Consider the following 19722-nt stretch of genomic DNA (forward strand, 5'->3'; position numbering starts at 1 on the left):
TGTGTGTTTCACAGTCATGTGAAGGACTGGAAATTGGAATGCCTTTTTTTTCCTTTTGTTTCTGGTCAAATGGGGTGCTTTGCATGTGCTCTTTCTTCCACACATCCTTTCTTAACTGTCTTTCTTTACCACTACAAAATGCCCTATTTTCCTCCCCTAATTCCCCTAACCTTTATGTTATATTCAAATCTATCCAAATTTTCTAATATTCTCGTAGTACCTATCATCCTCGTTCGTTTGTGTATTGAATTTTCTTTCACAAACAATTGTTTAATTTTGTTGGACTCCGCATCATTAGCACACATGGTTAGCAATGAGTAGTAGTATTTATACTCTTATAGTATCGAATTTGGCCATTTGAACCTTAACTCAATAATATAAAAGATGTTTGAGTGGCGCGAGTCAAACTTGTGTAACTTTGTATTAAGAAGTTGGAAGCTTTCTTATTTCAAGCTATGAATTTGATAGTCTCGTAGGCTATATATAAAGGAAGTAGGACTAGAAAATTTTATAACGAATGACAAAATTTTTACCTTCTAAATATTTGTGTATAATATTCCTGCTAAAAATTTAAGAGACAACTAGATAGACAAACTTAAAATATAAAATCTTTGATTTTCCTCCATTCACCATGACGAAACTAAATTTCTCATTCATAAACACCATGATCTTCGTTCCTAACAAGAAATTATTGTATATCTTAATTCTTATTCTAATTTCAAACACTTTAATAAACAACATAAATAAACTTACGATGACGACTCCAACAAATTTATAGTAAATAACATCTAATAAATACGTTCTCATTCCGATTAATCATTATTCCAACGCTCAAACGAGGGTTTGTGAAATAATGGAAAAACTAGAAGAAAAAAAGGTTCTCTCTTTTATTTTTTAATTCCTTTTTGAGGGAATTTGAAATGGTCGTTGATCAGAGTGCCTACCCAAAACCGAACCTGTGTTTGGTTCAAGAAGGTTAAAACAAAAGTTCATCTTTATTATCATTTTTCCAATAGCTAATAGCCATTGAATTTTACAGTGATGGGGTTAGGCCTAGCCTTAGGCTTAGGATTAGGCTACCTTCATGGTTCATTCTTAGATTGGTAGGGTCCCGCTCCCCTTATAGGGATCTTGATTTCGACAAAATTTTGACCCTTCTTTCTCTCTCTACACTCCACAGTCCACAGTCACACACACGAACTCAACTCTCTCTCTCTCTCTCCTCCCACACGCGGTGGTTCAGAGGTCTATATATATGGCACTTTCTTTTGTACCATAAATCCAACCAAGCCCCATCCATTGAAACCCCCCTCTCTCTCTCTCTCCCCCTCTCTCTCCACTGTCTCGTTCGAGCTTCTTGGGAGCATCAATGGCGGTGGCCATGGCGATTCTGGCACTGATCTTGCTCCTCTGTTTCTGCTCTGCTCTGCTGCGATGGAATGAAGTTAGATTCAGCAAAAAAGGGCTCCCCCCTGGTACAATGGGCTGGCCTGTTTTTGGAGAAACCACTGAGTTTCTTAAACAAGGCCCCAACTTCATGAAGACCCAGAGAGCAAGGTTCCTCTTTTTTCCATCTCTCTATTTCCTCTCTCTCTCTCTCTCTAGATTTCTAACTGTTGGTTGCTCTGTTTTTTCTTTAAGGTATGGGAGCATTTTCAAATCCCATATTTTGGGGTGTCCTACTGTTGTTTCCATGGATCCAGAGGTCAATCGATATGTTCTGATGAATGAATCTAAAGGCCTTGTCCCTGGCTACCCTCAGTCCATGCTTGACATCCTCGGAAAATGTAATATCGCCGCCGTCCACGGCGGCGCCCACAAGCTCATGAGAGCTGCTCTGCTCGCCATCGTCTCCCCGGCCATGATTAAAGACCGTCTTCTACCTAAAGTTGATGACTTCATGCGGTCCCATTTGAGGAATTGGGATCGCCAAATCATTGACATCCAAGACAAAACTAAAGAAGTAAACTTTCTTGTGACGATAAATTTTTTGATTTTGTTCTGATACTCTGTATTCCTCTGTTTTTCACTCATTGAATCAATCCCTGTTTGTCTGTCTTGCAGATGGCTCTCCGGTCGTCTTTGAAGCAGATTGCGGGAATCGAGTCCGGCCCGTTATCGGAATCGTTCATTCCGGAGTTCTTCAAGCTTGTTCTTGGCACTCTCTCGCTCCCCATCGATCTTCCCGGCACCAACTACCGCCGAGGAATTCAGGTAGTTTGGATTTAGTAGTGATTTAACATCGCATCCGAACGAAAAGTACTATGTTCGAACTCCAATAACGTCGAAGGGAGAGCGTCGAGAAAATATGAATAAATGATTAAATATACCATAACGGTAACGGATTTGAGTGAGAATAACAGAGAGGCTTGTGATTTCAGGCAAGGAAGAACATCATAAAGCTGTTGCAGCAGCTGATAAACGAGAGAAGAGCCTCAAAGACAGAGAAAGACGACATGCTTGGGTTTTTTATGAGTGAGGAGAACAAATATAAGCTTAAAGATGAAGAGATTATTGATCAGATCATCACTGTCTTATACTCTGGCTATGAAACTGTTTCCACAACTTCTATGATGGCTGTCAAGTTCCTCCATGATCATCCCAAAGTTCTTCAGCAACTCAGAGTGAGTTGAAAAGAAACTGAAAGATTGAAACTTTCAAGTTCTAAAGTGCTGTTGGGATTTTTTTCCCCCTTTCTAATTAGAGATTTGAATGAAAACTGCAGGAAGAGCATATGGCTATCAGAGAGAGGAAAAATCCAGAGGACCCCATTGATTGGGATGATCTGAAAGCCATGAAGTTCACTCGTGCGGTAAGATTTTCATGTTCTTTTGCTGTCGTCTTCCTAACCGTTCTTTGAGGAGGGTAAATATAAAGACTAACTTTGATCTGTTTTTAACTGTTTAGGTGATATTTGAAACATCAAGACTGGCCACAATTGTTAATGGGGTTTTGAGGAAAACTACAAAGGACATGGAACTTAATGGTAAGTTTCATTAAAATAATGAAAATCATAAAAAAATGATAGAAATGAACTTTATAATGCATAAAAATGAGAACAAAATTTGGTTGCCCACATGCCTTTGGGGCAGGACAATATTTTTCTCTCTTTTCGAACTTTTCTTCACAAAGTAATGGGCATGGCTGCTGGTTTTTGAGATAAAAAATGGCTTAGTTTCACAATATTTTGGCCCTTTTATAGTTCACCGGATAAGTCATATATCTTCGATTAAAAAGTAAGATGTAAAAAGTAAGATGTTTGAATATCACCGGTCACACAACTTTTGTTTTGTGATATTTAGGGCTTCAAGATCCTCTTTTTGCAGTTACCAATTCATCTCCCTTTTCACTTTGGGCCACTCTCTCTCTCTCTTCTATGTTCTGTTGTGGGTCAGGCTTAGATAAGGCTCATAAAGAATGACAGAACTTCTTCACCTCCTCATTACAAAAATGTTGTGAGATCAACCCCAAAAAGTTGGGCTAAAAAGTCTCAATCTTTAACCTTTATTTTGGTTTGCTTTTACAGGCTTTCTCATTCCAAAAGGATGGAGGATTTATGTCTACACCAGAGAGATAAACTATGACCCTTTTCTCTATTCTGAACCATTCACCTTCAACCCTTGGAGATGGCTGGTGGGTCTTTTTTTATTTATTTTTTATTTTTCGCTCTCTCTCTTACCCTCTATTGCAAAATGACAACTCTGCCCTTGTATGACATTTGCAGGACAAAAACCTGGAGTCCCATAATTACTTCTTCATCTTTGGAGGTGGCAGCAGACTTTGCCCTGGGAAAGAACTGGGAGTTGCAGAGATTTCTACTTTTCTTCATTACTTTGTAACTAAATACAGGTAGCTTTCTTTTTCTTATCCATTGTTTGGTTGCTCAGAAACAGCAAGAAAATCAAAAACAGGAAGCTGAGATCAAGAGGGAACCTTTTTTTTCTTTTTGTCTTGCAGGTGGGAAGAAGTTGGAGGAGATGAGCTGTTGAAATTTCCAAGAGTGGAAGCCCCAAGTGGGTTCCACATTAGGGTTTCATCTTACTGATTGAACTAATTAAATAATAATTAAAGGGAAGAAAAAAAAAGAGTAGTGTGAAGAATTGATGTACAGAAGAAGATGAAGATGTATAGGCAATATCAATGTTAGAGAAATTAATATATGGAGGGAGGATGTACAATAACATTCTAACACCTTAGGGACAAAAGGAATGAAATTAAATTTTCAAGTATTCATCATCTCTCTCTCTTTCACTCTTTTTTCATTGCAAAGTAACATCACTTTTCAACTTTGGGCTCAACTAAACAAAAATCCAATATTGTCCTCTTGGTCTAAGGCCCAGCCCACATTCATAAACTTTGTGAGGTCCAACCATGTTTGAAATTTCTATTTGAAGTATTACTTAATCTGATTCTCTCAACTTTGACATTCAAAGATTTTGGGTATCAAAGTAATCAACTTTGGCATCTGAAGGTTTGGGGCATCATTTGATACCCTAGGACATTCACTGATCGTCATCAAACAAGTGTAAACGTTCATGGTAATCAAAGATTTGTATATTTAAGGTGCCATAGGTAGGATTTGCAAAATAAACAATTCACGACATATTCCAAATAGTCCAAATAGACTATCACACTAAGCCAGTAGTTGCGAATATGCTACGTTGAGTTAAGTAAATTGTGGCCTGATTAGGTGAGACCAAAAACCACTTAGTAGAAGTGGGTTGGCCACTTGATCCATATCAACGTATCCCAACAATTGAAACAAGGAGCACAAGACTCGTGGAAATCGCACAAGATATAATTCAACCTCATGACTATTGATCAAACTTGACAAGAGATGAGACTAGAATAGAAAAGGTACAAGCAATGACATGACATCGGGTTCACGCCAAAGGCCAACTACCACACCACACTACATAGTTTCCATGGCACCACAGCCATTTGCAAGCCCACCAAAGCCTCCAATGACAACCTAGCAATTCCATGAAAGTTGTGACTGATGACCACCTCTAGTGATTTGTGATTGGTGTGTGTGTTTAACGGAATCTTATCAAAAGCCTACAACTAACATTATCATAGTAAACTTTGTTAGTATACGAGGATGGAGAAGAAATTTGCACTCTATTATATTGAAACTCTAAAGCCGACTCAAGCCTTGAAAGGTAATTGGTAGACATAATACCAGTGTCTAGTAACTCTTTCCATTTGTAACATTCAATCACTCTTCATCGCTAAATTTAGCACCATGTGCATGCAATTAGCATAGTTAATTGCTCAACAAAAATCTTATAAACAAAAGGGAATGAGATTATTCTTTGATTCCTTGGGTATAGAAATGACCTAAATTAAAAGACCAATACGTAATTGTCCCCAAGTATTGAACAATTTGACTTCATTTTTTCCCCCAACTTTTATTCTTAAGCCCCCTTCTACTGCTAAAGGTCAATGTAAGTATTTCCCATACAATGAGTTGAGTTCTTCTTTCATAAATATTAAACTTTTTTATACATGCAATCACATGATCAGTACATGGTAAGATCTCAAAAACACTATTGTCCATTCAATCTAATGAGAAAGTACATAGATGCATTTCTTAATTTAAAGGTCAAGCTCTCAAAACCGAGAGGTTAGCCTGCAATACTTATTATGTCACTTCAATATGATATTTTACGTTGTTCAAAACATACTTTAAAACCAAATTTCCTGTATTTGAGAAACATGCTAAGTTTTGGCTAGAGCATGTTTACTTGCAAGGGTTAAGTATGCTTTTCGATCTCACTTGTATCATTTGAATGATACTAGCAAATAATTAATTTGGGGCTATTTTTTTCCTAAAGATGAAGGCCCGCCTCAATGGAGCATACAACACCATGTACATAATAGCACACTTGAGATTAAACAAATTTTCAGCCAGCTATTGGATTTTTCCATCTCTGCTTTTCAAGCCATATCCCGTATGCCAATAAGCTTAAATTATATTTAATTTGGATTCACAAAAAATTATGCTTTCTCTGTCTCGACAGAAATCTAAACCATCTTAGGGATTAACAAAAATGATATATTTTGAAAGAAAGCCAAGCCATCCTCAACATTAAACAAAAATTTGCTACTTCTACAGGAGTGTCCCCAAACAAGCATTTCATGCGTCGGGTCAAGAAGTAGATGTTGCATAACATAGTAACAAGCTAGAAAATATGAGAAAGATAACCTTTTACTGATCGGTAGCTGGTTCTTCTACTAACTTCGGACGTTTTGTGTTAGGCTCTTCAGAATCCGTATGGCTAAGAGCAACTTCTTCTACATTGGGGCGTTTTGCATTAGGCTCTTCAGAATCTGTATGGCTAAGAGCTCCGTTTACTGCCTCTGCGCCCAGTAGAGAGATGTGCTTACTAGCGATTTGACGACCTGCTCTCAGCTTGGGGCCCCAATGTCTTTCAGGATTTGGAAGGAAACGTGCAACTTTCTTTGCTTGAGCCTTGCTAAGAGATGCCACAGCTCTAGCAAAATTAGCCTGCGTCAAGAAGATAAGAATTGGCAAAAGTATATCAGCCACAGGCCTTTTGTTTTATGTGTTTGAATGTGAATGGTGGTAACCCAAAGTTTAGTCCCCGGACAATAACATGTTCGACAAGACTCGAACTACAAAATGGAACTTACTTGAAGCACCGGTTCCTTAGCAAGAATGACACTTCCTGGCTGATCTTCTGGTTGAGGTTTCACCGGGTGGTTTTTGACCTACATGAAAAAGGATCACTGAAAACTCAAAAATCTCTTCAGGTAATCAAGAAGGCCCCATCTTCAGTAGATGAAATTAGGATGAAAGTACATTTAAGGAAGGTCTACAGTTCCACTCCTGATCACAAGGCTATGATATTATAAAGTGACATTCAAGTATATAATGAAATGTAGCATTGGGTGTGCCTTACCCAGCAACGCATAATATCCCAAATTACATCCATGGGAGCATCTGATTTCAGTCCTAAAGGATTCACATGAGTGCCCGATATGCGATATCCTGCATTAATCACTGCAGAACGGAAGTTTACAGCTGATGGAGATGTGCACTTCAATGTTGCACAGAGGTTGTGGAGACTCAAAAATAAGGGAACATCCATCAATTCCTGCATAGTAACAAATACATCCGGGTTTATAATTGCTGTACATGAATACCATTCATCAGCACATAATAGCAAGATGATTTATAGTATGTTTGAGAGCCTTTTAACCATGGTGTTACTAATAAAGTGTTTACTCTAAAATCACTATTGTACTTAATCCTTCACAAGTTAGAACCATTCGTCAGCACATAATAGCAAGATGATTTTTAGTATGTTTGAGAGCCTTTTAACCATGGTGTTACTAATAAAGTGTTTACTCTAAAATCACTATTGTCCGCACATAAGGCACACCTCTGAAATTGTTGTCAATACAGCAGATATACGATCATATGCAGGATATGTGTCCTTCATAGACTTCACGTCTGCTAGCATGGAAGTAACCCATTCTTGATCATGGATAGGAGCAGACCAGATAGGCCCACCCATGTTGAATTTCTTCCCACAATCACTGCACTCTTGAGGAACAGAAGGACCAAAACCAGGTAAATACCTGATGCTGTTGTTCTGAAAGCAGAAGGATAGTGACACGTCAAGAAACTATAGAAGTTCATATTATAAAGAAATTACTACTTCAACTATTATAACTTCCAACCAAAATTAAATATTGATACAAAATCGATAGCTTACATCAGCCAGATTCTGAATATCAAGTTTTAATGAAATTTCAGTTCTTTTCTTGACTTGTTGATGTTAACTTCCTGCCGAGAGGCTCTATTTTTGTTCGCCAAATTGGTGCGCTTGGTGCAAGTGTGATGCAGAGGATCTTAATCACCCCTCCTTTGGCCATACTCTCTTGCTTCTGAAGTGTGGATTATTTGTAGCAGGCTTTTGATATTTATCTGGTTAAAAAGCCGACATTTGAGGGTTGATGGAGGACATTGTTTTGGATCCTCTGTTTATAAAGAAAGGTAGTAGTGTACTTTGGAAAACAAGCTTTAGAAATGGGAGAACGTTTATGGGATTAGACAGGTGGTGGGAAGAGGTGAAGGGCTGGTGCATTTTAATGCCTTCCTTTGCACTCATATTTCGAACCTTTTTTGTAATAAACTTTTATCACCAAAGTTAGGACCCATTCTCGTAATTTTTTTCTTGTGTTCTCCAGTTTTGGCTGGCCATTGTGTTTTTGTTGGCTGTTAGTTTTATTTCATTCAATTGAATGAAAGCTAGTTTTTCCACAAAAATAATAATAAATAAATAAGAGGTAAGTGTAAAAATAAGCATGAGAAACTTGTCACAGGAACCAGTTTGAGAAGTTACACTGGATAATAAAAATAAACTCAATTATGTAATAACTAGCATAAATACCAGGTCTTAGTGGTATATACCTTCGAGACGCTTCTCCCAATCTGCTGGAGATGGAAAGAATCACAACCAGTGCACTGATAAACATATGAGAGCTTAAGGGGAGTATTTTTCATTGCACTTGCAGAACTGCAGCCAATTATTTTGCTAAGTGTTAACATCAACAGAAACTACATCATTTTTATATTAATATCATAATTATACCACGTAAAAGAAGTAGTGGAATACCGTCTAGCTGACTAAATTTGAAGACTTAGGCACTTACGTGTAAATACGAACAAAAACACGAACGTAGAAATCCATCTGAACAGATAGCACAGGAACAATGTACCGCTTGTATCTATTTGCATGGCTCTACAAAATTTAGAACAACAAAAATAATGCATAAGAGACCACACCAAGCATTTGAAGTATGTTATATTTCAGTTAAAGAAGCTCGCATGTTCTAAAGATTAGAATAAAGAGGCAGGTGAAGCACCATACGACTCAAATTAACTAAAAATAAAGAAAATAACTTATTCCTTGAATGACAAAAAACTCATAAACAGGCAGAGCTATATACTTTAGTTAACAATATAATGAGTGTCAACTTGGATATCAACACTTCTGAAGGTGTATATACGCGTTCATACATGTATATTTCTTGAGTGATAAAAGCTCATAAACAGGAGTTGCTTGGTATTTCCCTTCATGTAGCAGATCATTGATACCGCAGATTCAGTGCGGCCACCCTTTCTCCGGGAAGGCCAAAATCCTTTGGACTAATACCCTCTTCACTCTTTATGGAGGCTTGGGTATGACAGGAACCAAAGGATTTTCAAAGACTCTTTCTCTCCTTTGGAAGAATGTTTGGACCTACTTAGACACTATGCTTCTTGGTGCTGTACCTCATCCTATTCTTTTTATAATTACACTTCTTTTGCTTATTTGTGCTAATTGGGATCATTTTTTGTACTCCCCTCAATAGATTCTCAGTTTCTTATAAAATATGTACATAAATACATATAAATGAATGATCTCAGTTTCCTCTTCACTCTTTATATACCACATGTTTTTACTAAGATAAGAATGATCTCATACGGCAAGTCAAACCAGAGAAGGAAAAAGAAAGAGAAAAGAAAAGGTGAAAAAATAAATTATTAAAACTTTTTAAATACACAGGAGATAGACATACCTCAATGCAGGCAAGGAGGATTCTTAAAGCCATTTCGTGGCAATATTTCCCTCTCAAAGGATAGGAACCATATCTGAATCAGTCAGCAATTTATAGACACAGAATCAGTTACAGCAGAAATTGAAACAATAATAATATTTGAGGACCCAAAAAAACCTTACTTTGAATAGCAAACTTCTCCATTTCCCCCACAAAGCACCGCCATATCAGTTGCTGTGCACATCAGCATACCACCATCGACAACTGATTGAACAGCAGAGTCCAAGAAAACAGAAGGTGAACCATAAGGATCCAGATCAACCTGAAAATATCCAAATAAGTTGATAAAGCTTGATACTTGCATTCATGTCAGAGCTTAAATCATTAAGGTATACTGGTTTTTTTTTTTTAATGAAAAGCCGAGCTTTCATTTTGAAAAATGAAAGAATACAAAGGAGCATACAAAAAAAGAGCCAAACCAAGGGAGCCAAATTAAAAGAACGAGCTCCAATCAAGCAAGATCAAACCTAAGAATAATCACAAAATACTTTGAACAAGAGCCGACACCTCCTCCCTAGAACTCTCTACCCCTTGTTTCCTCTCATACCACAAACCCTAAAGAACAGCAAACTATAACAAGGAAATTAAGTTATACATGGTTATTATCTAAACTATAACAAGGAAAAAGAAAATGCATTCCAATAATTACTTCCCTATATGTAATTTCTAAAGAGATAACCTACATATCTTAAATAGTGCATGCATACCATATCAAATTCTTTTGGGTGAGTGAGCATATAAACACGAGCATCAGTAAGATGTGATTCCACCTTCGCACATGCTACTGAACCATTAAACTTGATGTTTCTTCGACAAGCTTCCACTGATGCTGTAGAAAGACAATTCTTATTATTAACAGGTTCAGTTAGTAACCAACACCTAGATGTCATATCAATATAGATAAGAACATATTGTAAGAACAGTAAAAATGGATAACTTCCATTTTTATGGTGTCACTGACAGACATCAATTGATGATTTACAGAGATAAATACAAAGAATACACTCCTAAATTTTGTATTTTATCTTCATTATTTCAATGAGAAGTTTGCATCGAGTTAAAAAAAACATTTGAATATAGATAACAAGGGAAAAGATTATCAACACTAACTTCCTCTGCCTGTACAAGGCAAAGGTACCTTCCGTATCAGATTTGGGGTAGTGCCAACTGTCAAGCATTGGCAATATTCCAAAATCCACTTATTAAACACCTTGTGGAAGTAGAGAGCTTTATGATCAGAAACCACTGTGAGCTCTTCGTGCATGTATGAAGTGTGTGCATAAAGGTATCCATTGATATGAATAACAGATAACCTAACAATCTCGTAAACTTTAGATTTCTTACAAGATTTTTTAACCTTTGTTTTATTTTTGACAAGAAACATTCTAAAGTAACTTTTTGATATTACAGTAACCAAGAAATTACCTTTATCATTGTCTAGCGCCACAACTTGACCAACGCCCTCTACTTCACGAGCATATCTTAAGGCTCTTAGCCCTGAAGCCGACAAGGCCTTCAAAGTTAAACAGAAAGTACTCAGAAAATATTGAATAGACAACAAATCACTATACCCACATCAGGAATCCCAAAAGTGAAGCAAACACACATAAAAAGTTTTTTTTTTTTTTTTTTGTGAAAGAAACAATTTCATTGATGTATGAAATTACAAAAGGCCCTTAAGAAGGGAACACACATAAAAAGTTTTAGAAGCACAAATATAACATCGGAGTAAAAAAAACACAATGACAACATGGTGAACATTCAATTCTAACATGTTAGAATGGGGTGACATTCATATTCATGGACATGAGCATGGCACAAAAACACACTATTCATAACAACTTGTATCTAATATATTTGTATATTTTGACGCTTCTAAATAATTTTCAACTTTCACATAAAATATGCACTTTACATTATGTTACTTGAATTCCAACTATATGAATGAGAGGATAAGCTATACAACATCTGTAAGAATTTGAGAAGCCAGTTACAAAATGTTTAATAATGCAATGATGTATAGCAAAATAATATACAGGAAAACTAAAATCAGATTTTTTTAAAACCTTAACTAATTACCTATCTATCATATCAAAAGGAAAAATTCAAATATCAGATACGTAGAAGTATCTTCATTCAAAATTCATCATTTTAAACAATTTTTTTTTCTGTTATATCCTTACCCTTCCAGGTCTTCCATTTATTTAAAAAGAATTATGTCCTCTAGTGGCCAATTCAACTCAAGGTCACTAACAATTGGAGGAAACGTTTCGGGGAGGGTAAATATTGCAACCACCTAAGACCTTAGACTTGGAAAAGCCCCAGCTGTGTTGCATTGTTCCAGAACTTTCTGTGGTAAAGGAAGTCTTCGATTTCAGCACTAATGAAACTCTCGGTCATCTTATTCCAAAAAATTCTCAGAACAGACTCAGGCCTCTTACCCTAACAACTGCTAATTAATAAATAGTCACCAAACTTCTTGTAGTGCATCTCAAGAAGGTCCTTTCTAGTAGTAGCATCAGTTCAGAATTTAGGTAGCTTATTAGGGGAAAGACAGATTACAGACTCTGTATTACTGAAACAGGGTACTGATAATCCAGACATGGACATATTCCTAAATTAAAATGTCCACACTTCATAGAATAATAAACATCAATTAAATTATGAACGTAATAAGATGATCATTGAAATAAAAGAAACCTCGAGAACTCTAAGAGGCTTGGGATCTCTTTGTTCTTTTTCCTCGATGATCTCTTTTTGTTCTTCTGACAACTTTGGAACTCCACATTCATCCGGTGTTTCTTCATGAGCATCACGATCTGTATTTGACTTTTCATCATTTGTGGCAGATTCATTAGGTGTTTCTTCCACAACAGGTCCAGAAACATTATTTTCAGAAATCTTTTGCCCGGCTTTTGTTCTTCTTGATAGTTTTGCTTCGTGCTCCTGTTTGCGTTTTGATATAAATGCCCTAAGGACAGCAATGGATATGTCTCTGTTGTTAACCTGAATATTACAATGGTGAACAGTCAAGATTCTACAATGAGAAAAAGTTTGAAGCTAGACATATTATGTTTGAAGCTAGCCAAAAAAGGGTAAGTACAACTCCCGCAACCCTTCATTATATGATGATATTACAGATAGAATAAAGTAGGTAACAATTTCCATGAAGTAAAAGAAAGATTCCCAGATACTCTTAATTACTGAAGGGAAGACTCTGGGACCTAAAACAAATTATGTAATAAAGCAATGCAGCTATAGGCCGATGATTAATCATTCATAACATTAAGAAAACTGCCGTCATGTTGTGCATACTGAATGGAACAATATCTTACAATTTACTATACCACATTTTACTTTGCTGACTTGAATAAATTGTATATCTTAGTTTCTCCATCAAATATCTATCTTTAAATATGCTAAAATTCTGAAGTTCCAATATAGTGGCATCAATCACAAAGCCCCTTCACTTCACCAATAGAAATTTCCCCTAATCTAACTTCAAATGCTAGTACCAATCATGCGTAAGCTCTTCCCCCACCTTTAGCATCCATGGGCGAAGAAAGTAAAAGAAAAAACGAGGAAATTTTTTGAATGACCCATTAAGTTTAGTTAAGGACAATGCCTTAACTCCAAAACTCCAGAAACCATCATTGAAAAATAGACAAGGCACCTGGGTCTTATTGAAAAAGACTTCATTCTTCGCGTGCATGAGAATCTCAGCCTCTCCCTCCTTGATGATGGTGAATTCACTAAGATCTGTCGCCATTATTTCGGCTTTATCATGCAAAAAACAGATTCCGGATTTCTTCCTTCTTCCACTCGAGCGAAGCCCAAAATCCCGACCAAAAATTCAAACCTTCCACTTCTTTTGTTCCCAAGACTTCGTGAGAGTTTCAGAACTTGAACGAGCAGCAGCAGTTACATAAATAAGTAAATAACCAACCAGTAAGTGGTAACCAACCCTTAAATATGTTGAATATTATACATGAATTGTAATTTGGTACAGCGGAACCCTATTGCCGCTCTTACGACAACTTGACAATTCAGAGTTTTTCTCAAACTCTGTGCACGATTAAATTTTCCAACTTTTGCCTCAAGTCTTAAACCCTAATCTTCAAATCCACGGCTACAAGTACAGGCTGAGGTTTTGTGCCAACTTATTGACTTATTGTTAGGTTTTTAAAAGAATAAAAAAATATTTGATAGTTTGTAAAATATCTATTAAATTATATATTTTATTTTTACTTTATTTTGAAGAAGTTATAAATTTAATTTTTCATCAAAGTTGGGTCACTAAATTTAAAATGTTCGTCATTGAACGGTAATACTATGATTTAAAAAATATATATATGATACTATGCAGTGCATCACTGATTTAATAATGATGTGATATATCAACTAGACTAAGCATAGTTTAATAATGGATAAGATGTATTAATATCGTTTCAAAAATTAATGAATTTGATATCTCCATCATTTAATTAATAATGTTTTTTTAATTAGAGTTATGTTCGGCTTGACATTTAATTAATAATGTTAAATATACGAATAAGCTGATAGTAGAATCACAATCCAAATTCAAGGACATAATTGTAAAATAAACACACAACCATCAATATTTATTGGACAAAATTTGTAATTTAACCTGCAATAGTTTGAAAAGTATGATAAATTTTATGAATAATGCTAAAATATTCTATTGATCAACATGTTAACTTAACGAGCGTTTTCTGGAAGAAGAGACGATGAGATTGTTAAGTGACTTTAATTTTTAGCAAAGTAAGATTTTTTTTTTTTTTTTGCAATTCTTAATGAAGTCTTTTCATTAAAAGAAAATGTTAACTCAATCACTCTCAACCTAGCTTCTCATACTATATAATGTGTTCATGTCAAAACGAGCATAATTCAGCAGTAATTGGCATATATCTCCAACCAAGAGGTTGTGAGTTCGATTCCCTACCCCACATGTTGTACTAAAAAAAATATCACGTATTCATTATGAATCATATATTAGTTTAATATGCATCATACCCTAAATAGCATCGAGTCACATACACCTAGAATGTGTTTATAGAACCCTTCCTACCTTTATCACCATAAGTCTCTTTGTACCTCTCATTAATCTCTCACCTTCATTTAATCATGACATCAGTGGCCTATAACAGTACAACCTCTAATGGCTCAAATATGTTTATTCACCCTCCATCATTGCATGATAGTCTCATCTATTTCATTACTAATGAACTCTAATATAAGTGTTCTGGTATTATCTCAAATTATTTCATTAAGTTTGAATTTCATGATGTAATTCCTTCCTTTTCTGACTGAACTAATAATCATTTCGAACCTAACCAAACTAGTCTAGTCAAGTGAGACATTGGTAGGAAAATAAAATAGCCATTAAATTTAAACGTAGGGATAGAATGAGAAAGAAAGTTGATACCTTTAATCTTTTCGCTTTAATTCCTAACAAAGTAAGTATTTGATTATTTATTAATGGGAAGGTAAAGAGAAGAAGTAAGAAAACTTTTTCTTAATGCTCTTTTACTATTAGATTCAAAATGTCATTTACTTACCTTGCCTTATCATTTCACTCTGATTCCTTTATTCAACTTTTCATAGCTACACATCTACTTTATTTCTACCCAAGTTTAGTTAGAAAAAAAAAAGGATCATTTTTTAGTCTATTTCTTGGTGTACCAAGAAGTTTTTTTTTCCTTTTAAACAGAATGGATGTTTTCTTACCCCGTAGCAAGAACGGGGCGATAATATTGAAAAACATTATAAACTTACTTTTCGGAGGAGTAAAAACTACCTTTTGATTTTCTTTATTATATTTTTCAATACTATATAATATGATTATGGAGAAGCCATTCCCTTTCCTTTTTAGAAAAGGTACCATATTTTAATTTCTACATACACATTACCAAAATTAAACCATACCAAAGAGAATCTATGAAACTCAAAGTCACACTGAAGGCATCTCCCTCTCTCACAGTCTTTTTTGCTTCCTTTAAATAGAATAATGTTACCATCACTATACCTAAAAATGGACATCACCCAAAATTATAAACTAATGGGAAAAACAAAAACCTTAGGCAATTAAGCAATGCCGAAACACCAAAAAAAATGGTGTTTGAATTCAACAGACAGTCCAAAGGCCAGCTGTTTGGCAAGCTGACTCATGGGATTTGGCCTTCTTTTTGGGAATATTTTATGTGCTCCATCTGCCATAATTAGCTCCCTAGAACCAGAACCTTCTTTTGTGCTTATAAAATTAAGGCTCTAATTAGCAATAGGCCATTATATTTGTTGAAAAAGCAAGAATCTTAAGGATTTAACAGATGGTGAAGTTCCATTGGATTGGGAAGATGTTTTCAATGAAACATCAACTACCCACTTTGCCTCTTTTGGGGTTAAGTTCAATTAAAGATGGATTTGTGCTGTCATTTGCTTTTTTATGAGACCCACCCAAGTACAATAATGACTCAATTCAATGCCTTTGCATATTTAATTCATTTAACTTCAAGATAATCTCTTATGTTTTATATTTCGATCTCGCGTGGATTTAGTGAGGGGATCTCTATGACCAGGACTTGTTCTCTTGGTTGAATAACATAGTAACTAGCATAGGACTTGAACACAAAACCTCATGACAGGTGGCACTACAAAACCTAATATCTTTGTGTCTTTGTCACTACGTCATTCTAGAGACATTTTTAATTAGTAAATAAATTTAAATTTTGAAAGCTAAAAAATTAAAATCTAAATTTATTGTTTCTAAAAAAAACTAAATTTATTGTCAAGCAACACTCAATGGAAGAATTAGTACTTCAATGTTGAATTTTTTACATTCGTATATATTGATTTGGTATTGTCTAAATTTCATTCAAGTATTAACTAACCCCAAAGTTGAAGTTTATAAAACTAGGGTTAATTGGATGTCAAATATCATTCCGAGTAGAATTATTAATATGAAAACACAAAGGAAATAAATTGCATATGTATAAACTCAAAACTATTCGTACTTATATACTTAAAAAGTTCCCTAGCTAGCTACTTCGTGTTATATCACCTCTAACTCAAAAGCTTGAGATTATAAAATTATAACTATAGCAAATTTAATATTTTCAATATATATATATTCTCTAAAATTTTCCTTGTTGTATAGATCTGAATATATAAGGCAAAAGATTGCCCCTACACAAATTATTGACATGAAATGTAGTGAAAAAAAAGTTACATAAAGTTTTAAACTCACACTTTAATACCATATTAACCATTCATTAGGAAAAAAAAACCCATACCATTTGAAATGATGAACTTCATCTCAAATAGTTTCTTCATTTTTATCTGTTAAACTTGTGATCTTCATCCCTCTTTCAACACAATTAATTTATTTCATCCAATAAAATAATCATAGTGGTGCTAGCCAAACATAGTAACCCACATGTTAGATTCTAATTTGGCTGATGGAGATATATATATTATATATGTTGATGTGATTAATAACATATGTTATATTATATAATATTAGAACAATAACATATGTGGAGATTAATAATATTAATACCCCTGCCCCTTGGGTTAGAAAAATGAAGAAAAAAATTAATGTCATCATCAGTAAGATCTGATTCAAAGATGTGAGTGGGCGATGAGATCACTCAGAAATTAAATGATAGATAATGGAAGCTAAGTAATTAGCATAATTTAATTAATGGATTAAGTGAGAGTGTGCGAGTGAGATGGATATATGTATATATATAAATAGGAAGAAAAGGCAGCCACAGCATTGTGCCATGCAATGGTCACACAGACAGAAGAAAAATTAAAGAAGATGGAACAAGGATGGACGAAGGGACCTTGGACTCCTGAGGAAGACAGATTGCTGTCTCAATATGTGGAGGTGCATGGGGAAGGAAGGTGGACTTCTGTTGCCATAGGTTCAGGTGAATTGTTACTTTTTCAGTTCGAGTTAATCTGAGCATGGTTTATGGTAAATACTTTTCTAAAGTTGAAGGTTCGATCTTCTCAAAAAAGATATTGGATTTTGTTTGAGAATTTTACTAGAGATGTTGTGTGATTTTCGTGAGTGTGTGTAAAATACAGGAAGGAATTAAGCCAATATAAGTTTTTTAGAGATATTAAATTATATCATTCTTCATTGTTCTAATGGACAGTTCCGCATAAGATCTTATTATTATCTACTATGAGGTCTTGTATTCAATATTTTTTTAGTGGGTTTTATACCAAAAATCTTAAATGTCTCTCAAGTAGGTCCGAACTTTAGAACGGACACGAGCTACAGTACTTTGTTACTATAGGGGTAAAAACTAAAGTATACCTTTTGTCTTTTGCAGGTCTGAATAGAAATGGGAAAAGTTGCAGATTGAGATGGGTGAATTATCTTAGACCTGGTCTCAAGAGATGTCATCTCAGCCCTCAAGAGGAAGCCATTATCATTGAACTTCATGCTCTTTGGGGCAACAGGTAATCAAATAATTCTCTCTCTCTTGCGAGAATGATTAATTTTGAAAGGGCAAAAAGTAAAATTTCAAAACCATGATTGTGAAAATTTGCAGGTGGTCCACCATTGCGAGATATTTACCGGGACGAACAGACAACGAGATAAAGAACTACTGGAGAACCCATTTCAAGAAACCAAAATTGGAGAAGAAGCTGGAGATGAAGAAGACTATTACTACTGCAACTTCCCAAAAGCAACCAAAAAGAAAGGCTCACAACAACAACAAAACAGCACAAACAACTTCAAAATATGAGGAGAAATTATCAGATGAGCAGAATCAGATGATGATGAAACCATGTGGGAGAGAGGACTCAGCCGTGGTATTTGCAGACCCAGATGCCATGGCGGATCATCAGTGCTTCTTGTATGAAGATTTCACCTCTTGGGCGGCGGTGGCGGCGGCGACGGCTGAAGATGTCTTGTGGAGCGGCGTTTGGGATGCTGCAGATCAAAGTGATCAAGTTTTGGGAGGGAGCTCTCTTTGTCTTGGAGAAGATGATTCAAACATCTTTTGCAATGGAGGATTTTTCTTATAAGAAACGTGGTTGAATTTCATGTTAAGAAGAATGGTTATTGTTACTTCTTTTTTTCAAAACTTTTTGGTTTGTGAAAATTATTTTAGGGACGCAAAGAAATGAATTAGTATAAAAAAAAATTTGGCCCATGCAAGTCTCGAACCAACTGAACTAATAGGCCAATTGTTCTTGAGAATTTATGATAGTAATTAGTTCTTACTAGTTTTCTTAATTACAAGTTTAACCCTTAAATTTTTAAGATGTCTTGTGAGAGTCGAAGATCTATAAACTTTAAAAATGTGTAATATTCTGAATTTTAATAAGTAGTATCTAATAGGTCTCTAGATTTTGAACTTTGGGTAAGTTTTGAGCTTTCTGTTTAATTGGTCGTTGACATATTCGACATTTTTTTTCTAAATTTCTACGTTTATTACACAAAACTTAATATTCAAGATAATTCAATTAGACATAAAATTTAAGTGCTTATGTGATTCATTAATTTTTATTTTTTCTTTTTAATAGATCGTGGATTTGTTAGACATATGAGTATTACACATTTTTAAAGTTCATGTTAAACACAAAATTGTAAATTTGAGATCTTGGACATTTTATAGAATTCATGAACATGTTACACATAAATCTGAGAGTCAAGATAAAATTTGTAGTTTTACATTTGTTATTAACTAAATTATTTTAATGGTAAAATACAATTGTAATCCCTAAACTTTGAATTTAATGTTTATTTGGGTTCGTGAAGTTTAAAAAGAATATAAACACTTGTAAGAAAATGATCCCCTAATAACCATTTGATATAAATTTGAAACTCAATAATTGAATCGATTTAAATTCGAAAATATCTTCTACGTGTTGCGGCAAATTATGAATATTTTCTAGATCGAGAGATTTGAACCTCCAACTTTTAGAGTTCCAAATTATAGATTCTATTAGCATGTTGAATTAATATTTAACCTACAATATTAACAATAGAAATTTATTAATGCTAACATGAACTATCTCAGTAGTAACTGACATCTATCTATTAAT

The 19722-nt window shown here is 34.8% G+C and overlaps 3 protein-coding genes across 3 annotated transcripts; 2 read left to right on the forward strand and 1 right to left on the reverse strand.

Moving 5' to 3' along the window:
- The first annotated feature begins 1268 nt into the window (after window positions 1-1268).
- LOC111006661 (cytochrome P450 85A) lies at window positions 1269-4229 on the forward strand. The gene is made up of 9 exons (XM_022278696.2): window positions 1269-1557; window positions 1642-1963; window positions 2065-2214; window positions 2382-2624; window positions 2726-2812; window positions 2908-2986; window positions 3527-3633; window positions 3725-3849; window positions 3958-4229. Exons 1-9 carry the CDS (start codon window positions 1370-1372, stop codon window positions 4043-4045), a joined length of 1389 nt encoding a protein of 462 aa, XP_022134388.1. The 5' UTR covers window positions 1269-1369; the 3' UTR covers window positions 4046-4229.
- Window positions 4230-5955: 1726 nt separating this feature from the next.
- LOC111006460 (N2,N2-dimethylguanosine tRNA methyltransferase) lies at window positions 5956-13764 on the reverse strand. The gene is made up of 12 exons (XM_022278414.2): window positions 13307-13764; window positions 12334-12639; window positions 11059-11146; window positions 10341-10462; window positions 9756-9895; window positions 9595-9667; window positions 8686-8774; window positions 8444-8549; window positions 7410-7622; window positions 6927-7121; window positions 6658-6735; window positions 5956-6511 (listed from the first exon to the last, which is right to left on the reverse strand). The coding sequence occupies exons 1-12, from the start codon at window positions 13400-13402 to the stop codon at window positions 6212-6214; spliced, it is 1806 nt and encodes a 601-aa protein (XP_022134106.1). The 5' UTR covers window positions 13403-13764; the 3' UTR covers window positions 5956-6211.
- A 3681-nt stretch (window positions 13765-17445) lies between these two features.
- Window positions 17446-18849, forward strand: LOC111006614 (uncharacterized). The gene is made up of 3 exons (XM_022278636.2): window positions 17446-17585; window positions 17997-18126; window positions 18219-18849. The coding sequence occupies exons 1-3, from the start codon at window positions 17474-17476 to the stop codon at window positions 18697-18699; spliced, it is 723 nt and encodes a 240-aa protein (XP_022134328.1). The 5' UTR covers window positions 17446-17473; the 3' UTR covers window positions 18700-18849.
- The last annotated feature ends 873 nt before the right edge of the window (window positions 18850-19722 follow it).

This window comes from Momordica charantia (genome assembly GCF_013281855.1).
Source record: "Momordica charantia cultivar OHB3-1 chromosome 4 unlocalized genomic scaffold, Mcharantia_2.0 BLBB01000004.1, whole genome shotgun sequence".
Lineage (NCBI taxonomy): Eukaryota > Viridiplantae > Streptophyta > Magnoliopsida > Cucurbitales > Cucurbitaceae > Momordica > Momordica charantia.